The sequence below is a fragment of the Xenopus laevis genome, chromosome 6L (genome assembly GCF_017654675.1).
Source record: "Xenopus laevis strain J_2021 chromosome 6L, Xenopus_laevis_v10.1, whole genome shotgun sequence".
NCBI classification, from domain to species: domain Eukaryota; kingdom Metazoa; phylum Chordata; class Amphibia; order Anura; family Pipidae; genus Xenopus; species Xenopus laevis.
The window spans coordinates 68,744,536-68,756,772 of record NC_054381.1 but is presented as its reverse complement, the minus strand read 5'-3'; the positions used below and the strand labels follow the sequence as shown (position 1 = coordinate 68,756,772).

General features: G+C 40.2%; 1 protein-coding gene across 1 annotated transcript; it reads right to left on the bottom strand.

The window, feature by feature from the left end:
• Positions 1-3,751: 3,751 nt before the first annotated feature.
• Positions 3,752-4,834, bottom strand: LOC108718507 (extensin-1-like). Its single transcript, XM_018266843.1, has one exon. The coding sequence runs from the start codon at positions 4,832-4,834 to the stop codon at positions 3,752-3,754; it is 1,083 nt and encodes a 360-aa protein (XP_018122332.1).
• Positions 4,835-12,237: the final 7,403 nt, after the last annotated feature.

Genomic DNA, 12,237 nt, shown 5'->3' with positions numbered 1-12,237 from the left:
GCGCCAGGCACGTACCTTCTCTGCCGTCTAGTCCGGTCCCCTGTCTCCACTCTCCTCACGTGTGCTGTATGGTTCCCCCACGAGACCGTGTGTCTATTCCGTGCGTGCACTCGTTCATGCGCGAGTCGGGGAGGAAGGTGACACGTTGCTAGGACGCCTGCCCGGCACTGCCTTCCTTGCACGTGCTACTTTTTTTCTTAATGAATCCCCCGATTTCCATCCCCAATCTTAATAGATTGTTAGACACATTTAGCAAAGTGAGCAATTTTAAAATAAATTATAATAAATCCTTAAACCTTTCTAGATCACTGTTTACAGTGCAAGGGCTCTCTCAAAAATGTCCATTTACCTGGGCTGATACAAACTCGACATATTTAGGAATCCTCAGAAAAGATTACATTGATTGGGTTAATTCCAAAGCTTTGCTTGCCAAACTCAAACTGGACATGCTGGGTCAAACAACCAATATCTTGGCTAGGGGGTATAAATGTTGTTAAAATGAAGGTAATGCTTTGTTTATTGTACTTTTGTCACCCTTATAGTAGTAATCACAAACAAGTGTAAAACCACTGTACTCCCTTCCATTTAAGAATGATGAGCAAGGTGAACAAGCTTGACAGGTTTGAGGAAATGTCTGCTCAATCTGAAAAACAAAGAAAATGTTTACAGACACCTTGTTGCATGATTGTTTTTTATTCAAAAGGACAGATGTATGTAATCAGAATGCAACCTAATAAAGTTGCAAATAGGTGACGTATAAGCACTACCGATCCTGTGGTTTATAGGGCTTTATATTGCATTAATCCCTTCTGTATGCTGATTTAATGACTGGATGGAATACATTCAGCCTGACATGTCATATATATATATATATATATATATATATATCTCTACCACTTTGCCTTAAAGGGGTTGTTCACCTTTAAATTAACTTTCAGTATGCTGTAGAGAGTGATATTCTGAGACAATTTGCAACTGGTTTTCAATTTTTATTATTTGTTGTTTTTTTAGTAATTTAGCTTTTTATATACCACCTCTCCAGTTGGCAATTTCAGTAATCTCGTTGCTAGGGTCCACATTAACAATACCTTACATTTTTAGCCATACAGAGATTTTTTTAAGTGACTCCCATTTAAAAGCTGGACAGAGTCAGAAGTCATATAATTCAAAAACTATAAAAAAGAAGAAATGAATACCAATTGTAAAGTTGCATAAAATTAGCCATTGTATAACATACTAAATATTGCCTTAAAGGTGAACCACCCCTTTAATTTCTTATGCCTTAAGAGAGTCTGTGTTGCAAATGTACTACTGTGTAACTCTGTACCCCCTCCCTATCCCCCTTTTTTCTATTTATATCACTTTCCCTGTATACTAATAAAACATATCTATAAAAAGAGAGGTGGCAGGGTGAAGATTTCAATGGGAGGATTGAGCGGGACATTTGGTGGGCTGGAAATGGTTATTGGGGAGGTTGAAATTGAGAGTGGGGCAAAGCCATTCCCTTTACATTGTGCCAAAAGTGTGAATACAAAGCCATTTACACTTTTATGCTCACCATGCAACTGCAATCATCACCCTCAACATATTCCTACATCTTGAGATAACAACCTCCTAAAGGTTTCTAGAGAATGACCTGGTTTCTAGAAATCTAATCACAGTATATGCCTTCTCAATCATCAGATCCAAACAAACATTTTCTGTCCCATACAATGGTGCACTCAGAATTTCTGAAGATCTGTCTTGTATTATAGTTAAATAATTTCAACAACAACAGGTGAGGGCCTTAACTACCTAGGTCAGTTTTATCCACATGAATATTTGGCCATTTCATACACCAGACATTTATTAGTATTAAGATATTAAAATATGATATTACATAAAGTTATGATATCACATATAGTTGTGGTATATGGATTTATGAATTAAGGTAGGCTGGCTAGTCAATGTTTAATGTGAATAAAGATTGGGATTCAACAATAAAGCTTAACGATAATAAATTATCTGGTGTCTGTAACAGACTATCCGGCTTGCTGCCCAAGGCTGCCTTGTTATACAGACTATTCTGCAACTGTCAGGAACTGAAATACCAACTGCACCCACACCCCAAGCCCAACAAATTATTTTGCTTGGGCATGACCCATTCCAAACAAAAAAACAACAGATGCAGTTGTATTTTGATGACCAATGTACTGTAATGTGGCAATCTTTGTACAGGACAATTTGACTTTATATAATATTCTATCTGTTCTGCCTTCAGAAATGGGCAACCATTTGCCCTTTGTGTCTTGTTGAACTATCAGTCCCAGCATCCCACTGGCTGGTGGTTGTCTATCTCTGTTCATGTACAAATTAAATTTTGGCAGCTGCAAAATTTAGTTTCTGTCTGCATTTTCAGGTGGCCCTCTGCCAGCAATCTATGCATGATCTTGGACCAGACACCAGACCAACAGAATAGTTGGCATGAATAAAGAGATCTCTTGTAAGATGTACTTGATAGAACTAATAACACCCACATATCTGAGAAATGTCATGGGATAGCCAATGCTCCATAATAAAATAATTTACAGACCGTTTATTGCCATTATAAATCAAGTCATTACATTCAATGACTTTTGGCAATACTTTAATGCGGATATTACTAATATCCAAACATATTCAATGTTACCTTTAAAGGGGCTGTTCACCTCATGCACGAAAACCTAATTATAAGAAGTATAAGACCAGCTTTACAAGTGCATTCATCCTCAGCCATACAGTATATAATGTGCTATTTAATTTCTAAGGGCTTACTTTTCTCTGCTGTTGTGCATCTATTGCCAGTTTGGGTTTTCTGAATGAATTTCCAGTGAAGATCATGCTCCAAACTGTCAATAGGCTTTTGTTGATAAGGCGGAAAAGGTGCATGTGTAGAATATCTGAACCCATCCCTGCCCTCACCAAGTTTATACTGAAGTGAAATACGTGGCATCTTCTACAGGGCTAAAGGGATTAGAGATCGCCTCTGTGAGCAACTGTCAGAGAGTATCATACGTGCAGGTATATGTTTGTTAATGGATTTATATTGGATATATATTTAATGGAGAATTTTCTCTACAGAAGGCAACTTACACAAACATGAACATTCCATTTAAAGGAAACAATACCTGTTTAATAAAGGGTTTACTTTATTTTGTAAAACATTGATATAATTTCAACCAGTGGGGCTTCTTAGCTGCAAAATTGTAGAATTGGTGATTAGCAGCTGAGTGGAAGGTCTGTAACAAGGCTTCCATTAGCAGGGAAGAGATTAAGGGGCTGATTAGTTGTTCATGTTCAAATTTTTGCCACGATTCAAAAAATTTTTAACTAGAAGTCATGCTTTCAATTTATAGTTTCAAAAACTATAGTTTGCTATTTATTAAGCTTGGAAAACTTGAATGTAAGACTTCTGCAAAATATGTGACTTTTTTCAGTTCAAGTTTTTTCAATTTTTTTCGAGTTTGTGAGTTTTTCATTCTAAAACTGATAAATAAGCCTTCCCAGTTGACATAAACCTGCACAGTGTTGCTCTTCTCCCAGCCTATTAAGGGTTGAGGTACAATAGAAAACATAGAATGGGGTAGCAAACGCTATAAAATAAAAAAATTCTCAGGGTCTTCAGGGCCAGAGGCTCAAATAATACAAAGAGAAAGCTGCTCACTCTGTTAACTCTCTCTGTTGATGTCACCTGTGCATGTGTATGTAGTAAGTGACATGAAAGGCTTCCGCTTTAAATAACATACAGAAGTGGGCAGCGGTTGGGGGTGGCAGTGGCAAGGTCACCTGGTGGTGGAGTCCAGCAGTGGAAAGCGGATGGGGGAGTAAGGCTTTCCTTGGTGACAAAGTCACCATAGCCTTTTTGTGGAGACCAGCTGTGTGCAACAGATGGGGGTGGCAGAATGCAGTCTGGAGTGGCAATGTCACCATTGCCTGGTGGTGGAGTCCAGCAGTGTGCAGCGGATGGGGGTGGCGGAATGCATTTTGCGATGGTAAGGTCACCATAGCCTTGTGGTGGAGTCCAGAAGTGGGCAGCGGATGGGGGCGGAAAACATTCCGCAGTGGCAAGGTCACCATAGCCTGGTGGTGGAGTCCAGCAGTGGAAAGTGGATGGCGGAGGAAGGTTTTCCTTGGTGACAAAGTCACCATAGCCTGGTGGTGGAGTCCAGCAGTCTCCAGAGGATGGGGGTGGAGGAATGCATTCCACTGTGGCAACATCACCATAGCCTGGTGGTGGAGTGCAGCAGTGGGCAGCGGATGGAGGTGGCAGAATGCTTTCTGCGGTGGCAAGGTTATCATAGCCTGGTGGTGGAGTGTAGCAGTGGGCAACGGATGGGGGTGGCGGAATGCATTCTGTGGTGGCAAGGTTATCATAGCCTGGTGGTGAAGTCCAGCAGTGGGCAGCAGACAAGGGTGTATGGCATTCCGCAGTAGCAAGGTCACCATCGCCTGGTGGTGGAGTCCAGCAGTGTGCAGCATATGGGGGTGGCGGAATGCATTCTGCGGTGGCAAGGTCACCATAGCCTGATGGTGGAGTCCAACAGTGTGCAGCATATGGGGGTGGCGGAATGCATTCCGTGGTGGCAAGGTCACCATAGCCTGTTGGTGGAGTCCAGCAGTGGGCAGTGGACTGGGGTGGATGGCATTTCGCAGTGGCATTGTCACCATAGCCTGGTGGTGGAGTCCAGCAGTGGGCAGCGGACGGGGGCAGAGAGCATTCCACGGTGGCAAGGTCACCATTGCCTGGTGGTGGAGTCCAGTAGTGGGCAGCAGATGGGGGTTGGCGGAATGCATTCTGCTGTGGCAAGGTCACCATATCCTGGTGGTGGAGTCCTGTAGTGGGCAGTGGATGGGGCTGAGGGCATTCTGCTGTTCAAGGTCACCATAGCCTGGTGGTGGAGTCCAGCACTGGGGAGCAGACGAGGGTGGAGGACATTCTGTGGTGGCAAGGTCACCATAGGCTGGTGGTGGAGTTCAGCAGTAGGCAGCGGATGTGGGCGGAGGGCATTCCGCAGTGGCAAGGTCGCCATATATTGGTTGTGGAGTCCAGCAAGTTGCAGCGTATGGGGATTGGAATGCATTCCGCAGTAGCAAAAACACCTGGTGGTAGATCCAGCAGTGGGCAGCGGTTGGGGGAGGAAGGCTTTTCGCAGTGGCAAGGTCACCATAGCCTGCTGGAGTCCAGCGATGTGCGGCGGATGGGGGTGGCGGAATGCATTCCACCTTGGCAAGGTCACCATAGCCTGGTGGTGGAGTCCAGTGGTGTGCAGCGGTTGCGGAATGCATTCAGCGGCGCCGTGGCATAGTCATTTTAGCCTGGTGGTGGAGTGAAGCGGTGTGCAGGGGATGGGGATGGTAGAATGCATATCGCCATTGCAAGGTCACCATAGCCTGTGGTGGAGTTCAGCGGTGTGCAGCAGATGAGGGTGGTGGAATGCATCCTGCAGGGGCAAGGTCACCAAAGCCACAGTGGTGTCCAGCAGTGTGCAGTAGATGGGGGGATTGCATTCTGCAGAGGCAAGGTCACCGTAGCCTGGTGGTGGAGTCCAGCAGTGTGCAGTAGATGGGGGGGGGGCGGAATGCATTTCGCAGAGGCAAGGTCAACCTAGCCTGGTGGTGGAGTCTATCAGTCTGCAGCGGATGGGGGCAGAAGGCATTCCGCGGTGGCAAGGCCACCATAGCCTGGTGTTGGAGTCCAGCAGTGGGCAGCAGCCAGCAGATGGGGGTGGAAGGCATTTAGTGGTGGCAAGGCCATCATAGCCTGGTTGTGGAGTCCAGCAGTGGGCAGCAGACAGGAGCCTGAAGGCATTTAGCGGAGGCAACGCCATCATAGCCTGGTGGTGGCGTACAGCAGTGGGCAGTGGACATGGGCAGAATGCATTCCACGGTGGCAAGATCACCATAGCCTGGTGGTGGAGTACAGCATTGGGGCGTAATAAATTGTCACCAACTATTTTAAATCACTGTGTATTTTTACCTATAGTCCACAATTCAGAATGTCCCTATCTTACAGACTGATGACAAACTAGAAATCCTGGGTTCAGGCTGTAGATTTGTTACAAGAAAGGGGATTACTCTGAATAACATGTTGTCACACAGCATGATTCAGACTAAAGGTGGCCATACACGGATAGATCCGCTCGTTTGGCGATGTCGCCAAACGAGCGTATCTCCCTCCGATATGCCCACCTTGAGGTGGGCAATATCGGGCTGATCCGATCGTGGGCCCTAGGGCCCAACGATCGGATCCTAGCGTTCGCCAAACGGGCGGTCGGATCGCGGGACCGCATCAACGAACAGATGCGGCCGCGATCCGACGGGATTTTTAATCCCATCCGATCGAGATCTGGCCGACTTTCGGCCAGATCTCGATCGGGGAAGCCCGTCGGGGGCCCCCATACACGGGCCAATAAGCTGCCGACACGGTCTGTCGGCAGCTTTTATCGGCCCGTGTATGGCCACCTTAAGAAAGAGAAGAGCCTTACTTGGTTATCAACAAAGGAAACTTTAAGTGTGGTGACAGACGTTGTGTCATCTGCCCCCGCATGAAAAAAAGTCACATGTTTGTGGCCTCAACAGATGGCAGATCCTTTAAAATTGGACAGTACATTAAGGGGCAGATTTATCAAAGGTCGAGGTGAATTTTCAAATGAAAAAAATTTGAATGTCAAGCTATTTTGTGTACTTCGACTAGGAAATAGTCCAAATTCGATTTGAATTTGAAAAAAATGCAAAAATTCGAATATTGACATTTATCATGTACTGTCTCTTTAAAAATTCGACTTCGACCATTCGCCATCTAAAACCTGCCGAATTGCTGTTTACGCCTATGGGGGACCAATTGACTTCTATTTGGAGTCAATTGGTGGACTTTGAAAAATCGAAGTTTTTTTGAGAAAAACTTTGAATCAAATTTGATTAAATGCGCTATTCCTTCGATTCGTACGATGCGAATTCGGCCGAATACGGACCTATTCAATCAAAAATTTACATATTCAACCAAAAAAAACTTTGACTTAATTTCAGTTGGTCTCTTTTAATTCAAATTTTGAAGTTTTTCACATTTGAAATTCGAACGTTGATATAAATGCCCCTAATTGTAACACCAAGAATTAAATCTACTTGATTACATTTGAAATGTAAAACCCAGTATGTAGGACAGATATCAAACAACATAACACAAAGACACATTTGCATTCATGTAACTCTGGGGATGTCAAATTCTTTAGCATATAAAGTATTGAGAGAGTCAGCTTGGGTAATTGAGGAGGGGTTTTCTGGATATTTAATCTTAATACAAGGATACCATTGTTCATGAATTCAGATTTTGATGTTTCATGTTACTATTGAGATATATAAAATATGCCCAAAATGTTTTATCCTTATATTATGTGCAATTTCTCACTGTAATTATGTATGTATGTTATGTAAGTTTTTTTTACGGAATATATTTTTACAGAATATCTCTACTTATTTGCTATATATTTTGCATTTTGTCAGTTTATTTTTATGGGATATTGTCCCTTTAAGAACATTTTTTTCTTTTCCTCTTTTTTTCTTCTAAATTGTTTCTGATTGGCTGTTTTCTGTATAAAAAGCTCATTTTTTTTGTGGATGAGACCTTAGCCCATGATTAAGTACCTTGCAGGTACGAAAGACGTAGGGCCTATAAAGATGCATTTATACTTTTAACCATGATTACTCTTTTTTAAGTTATATTTTTTTCCCTGTGGATTCCTCTGAGTGCCGAATAGCCCTGTTTTTTTTTTGTTTATTTAGGTTTGCCTCTCCGTGAAGCTGAGAGTCTGGGGCTAGTGCACCATTTCCACACAATCAACTTGGTGAGCTATTCACATGTTATTCTGGAGCAAATTTCTTTTCATTGCAATAAGCAGTGAATATGGTTATGCCAAGAGATACAATACATCATTTAAAAAATGGTGAATGCAGATAAAATACAAGTGTATAGTTTTTGACATTAAGGGGCACATTTACTAAGGGTGGAAGTGAATTCGAAGTGAATTTTCTCATTCAAAAACTTCGAATTTCTAAGTAATTTTTGGGTACTTCGACCATCGAATAGGACAAATTCGACTTCGCCTCGAAGTGAAAATGCTTAGACTATTCGAAAATTGAAGTATTGTCTCTTAAAAAAACTTCGACATTTAGTACGATCTTAAAAATCCTTCGACTTCGAATGTCGTACTAGCCTATTCGATGGTTGAATTTCGAAGTTTTTTTCACTTCGAAATTCGACCCTTGATAAATCTGCCCCTCATTGTTGCTTTTTTGATGTAAAGTGGAGACTAAGGCTGATGTTTTTGTAACTTACTCTACTGGATCAACTAAACTCTATTTCACTAAAGGGCGAAGTGATTAACGTTAGCGAAATTTCGCCAGCGTGACGTTATTTCGGGACTTCGCCAATTTACTAACAGGCGCAGGTACAACTTCGCTAGCGAAGGAGATAGGCAAAGTTTCGCTCTGGCAAAAGAACGTTACTTCACAAATTCACTAAGATGCGCCTTTTACTCAACGTTACCTGTTCCGCCAGACTTGCCTTCACCAGCTCAGACCAGGCAAAGTGCAATGGAATGTATAGGACTTCTTCAATTTTCAGTTGAAAAATTTTCTAAGTCCCAAAAAACGCTAGTGTCTTTTACTTTTTCAGGGTGATAGGCTGCAAAAGTCCTAAAAAAAAATTTTGGGTACCCAGGCTTCTCCATACATTTCCTAACATATGGCACATAAACTATACACTGGGCTCATGTGTAGGGCAATATAACAACTCTATTTTATTTTACTAAGGTTTCCTGGGCTTGTGTAGTGTATTGTATTTGCTGCAACATATACGTCCATTCAACTTTAACTTCCGGCCGTATATATATTAAGTCCATGTTTTCAAATTCTTTAAAATATCTTAAAGTTAGCAACATCATTTTTATACTGAGCAAAACCTCAGCTGGTTACTCCCAGGAAACATAATTACTTAAAAGTTAAAAGTTAGTATTATTTACAAGCAGTTGTGGTTAACCACAGAAAAAAACATGTTACATTGACATCCACAGGGTATTAGAAAAATGCTAATGGCTAAAATTATCATGCCATTTTAACATGTAATTCTGAACAATTTATAATGATCTAGATTCTACTAATATGCATGAGCTTGCAACTGGCTATAAAATACCTCCTTTTGTAATATAATACAGACACTAAAGATCTCAATTATTTTTACAAATTTTTAAAAATTAGTGGTGAGCACAACTTTCCCTTGTTTGTTATAGTTCTACAGGAGCAGTGACCAGCTCCATGTTGTAGCTCCCACCCTTCCCAGCTATAGTCAGGTGATCCCACTGGTGTCTAATAAAAGGGCAGCCAAGTTTGGGAGTTTTACTTTGAAAGCAGCTAGTAAGTTGCAGGTAAAACTTAGTCCCTTTGTAAAATGTATAATTAAGCAATTGAATTCTTAATGAATCAAATGAAAATTGAGCGTAGGACTGGCCAGATATGGGATGACTTTGACGTAGTTGGCCAGCTTAAATATATTGCAATATATGGACAAACAATCCCTGTTTTGTTTAAAGGGTAAGGCATTTTTCAGTAGCATTATAAATGTCTCTGTCTTAAATATATTGATAATGGGTTGAGTGCAAAGGACTCTTGTATTTGTCTATATATATCTATATATATCTATATATATATAGATATATATGTGTGAGTGTGTGTGTGTATATATATATATATATATATATATATAAATATATATTTATGTGTGTATAGAGAGAGAGAGAGATATGGGCAAATGACCGCTGGTGTACTTTCGCCAGCAAAACTTTGTCAGTGTGAATGTTTCTAAGTGAAAGCGTTACTTTCTTTGTTAACATACTTACATTTATGTCAATTTAAATATGGCAAGTACATACTGGTCATATATATGTCTTTGTTAGTCGTTATTGGTGACATTTCTGGAAGTGCCCATTTATTATTAAAGGGCAACAATTGTGAAAATAAAAATTTAATATAAGCTTAATCACACCGAAATAAGAAACTTTTTATATACAATCAATTAAATATTCTGCATCATTTCTGAAATAATCAAGTTTATCTCCACTATCCCTCTCTCAGCAACTGTTTCTCTTCATTCTGTCTTCTTGCAGGAGTTGGGTGTCAGATATTCATTGGGTGTCAGATATTCTAGGCATATATGGATCACAGTTAGATCCATATATGCCTAGAAAATGTATTAGAGCTCACTCTATTAAATGCATTATTTGTGCAAAAGGCAGTTATTTTGTTAAAAATTTTGTTGTACTGGTATCAGTTGTTTGAGTGAGTTTTAATTCATCTGCTAGGAAAGGAAGCCCCACCCACCTATAAGATATATTGGAGCTAATGAATATCTGACCCAACTGCTGCAAGTAGACAGAATGAAGAAAAGCAGATGCTAAGAGAGGGATAGTGAATATAAACTTGATGACTTCAATAACAATGCAGAATATTTAATTGATTGTATTCAGAAAATTTCCTATTTCAGTATGATGATGCTAATATTAACTTTTCATTTTAGCAATAGTTCCCCTTTAAAAATGTCCAAGGAAGCACAATAAGGACAAAAGAGAACTTCTATTGTCCTAGACATGAACCTACCCTAAAACAAATGTGGCATGAGCTTCAAATGGTTAAAAGTGTAAATAACATATATCTAACAGTTACAACTTGTAAACACAATCCTATATTAAAATATGAAAAACATCTGCATTTTGTCTCTCTTTATGACTTTTTTGGCATAGAGGAGTTGATGTCCCTGACATCATAATGTTGAGGATCTACACAGGGTTTTGTTGCTGAGAAAAGTATCCCGCAGGCTGGAGTTACTTGTTTAAATGTTTATGCATGATTGCTGAAATTCTTCTATTGGTTGAATTTGGTTCTTCTATTTTATCCTGGTCTAAGTGTATAAGGTGCTGCCTGGCTCTTTCTTTAAGGGATCTGTATGTCCTACCTACATATTGTTTACCACAATTACAGGTGGCTAAAAAATTGCTTGGTTCTAGAAGGCATCCCATGTGGTACATAAGGCGAATATGTACCACATGGGATGCCTTCCAGAACCAAGCAATGATACTTTGGAATAAATTGATGGAGAGAAAATATGATTTTGCAGTGATCAAAAAGGCATATGAGAGGGCAGTTGTTATCTCTAGACAAAAATTATTAAATACAATGGATAGTAGAGGTAAAAAGAAAAGTAGGCTCAATATACCACAGGATGCACGAAATATGCTTTTTATTACAAAATACAGTAACCAGTTAAACAGATAAGAAAGATAATTGACAAAAGGCTAGATATTCTTAAAATGGATCCTATGTTGGACGGTATGTTTTTAGATGGGGAAGAACCATCTCCAACGATGTATCTCCTAGCCAATATCGACCTAAAACTAGACAAACAGAAAGAGAGGGAATGAATTGGTTAAAAAAGAAAGGATCTTACAGATGTGGGAAAAATAGGTGCAAAGTGTGTAAACACATATTAGTCCAAAGCACCTTTAAGAGTAATACAACAGGAGAAGTTTTTCCCATAAATAATTATATGAATTGTGATTCAGGAAGTATTATATATTTAGCCACCTGTAATTGTGGTAAACAATATGTGGGTAGGCAGTGCTTGAATTGGGTCCAAAAAAGTTAAGGGATGGTATATGCGGCATGTAACAATTTTTTTATACAAGACACGCCCACAATTATAAGCCACACCCATTTGTATAAGTCACGCCCATTGATGCTTTTTTGGGTTCCCCCAGTAAAGAGAAACTGACACCAGGAACGAAATTTTTTTTTACATCTATCATAGCATTCACTAACTGAATGGATCATCATCAAGCACACTGCTATGAACAGAAGTCACCTAGGGCAAAGAACTACATTATACATACATATAAACATGAAGTATGTAAAAGCAACAACTACTATCCTATATTTTTGTTCCCTACTCTGCTTTTCTTATATTTTCTTTTACATATTTTTCTTGCTCCTGCTCCTCTATTTGTCTTGTTTGTATTTCTTTCTTCCACCATTTCTTTTCTTTTTGCATATTCCTCAACCTCTTCTTATTCCTCAGCTGGCCCCCTCTTTTCTTTGGATTCCCCATTTTCTCCTGACAGAGGTTTTTTTTTTACTATAATCATTAACCTATTTTTCCTTTTTCTTGCTGCCTGC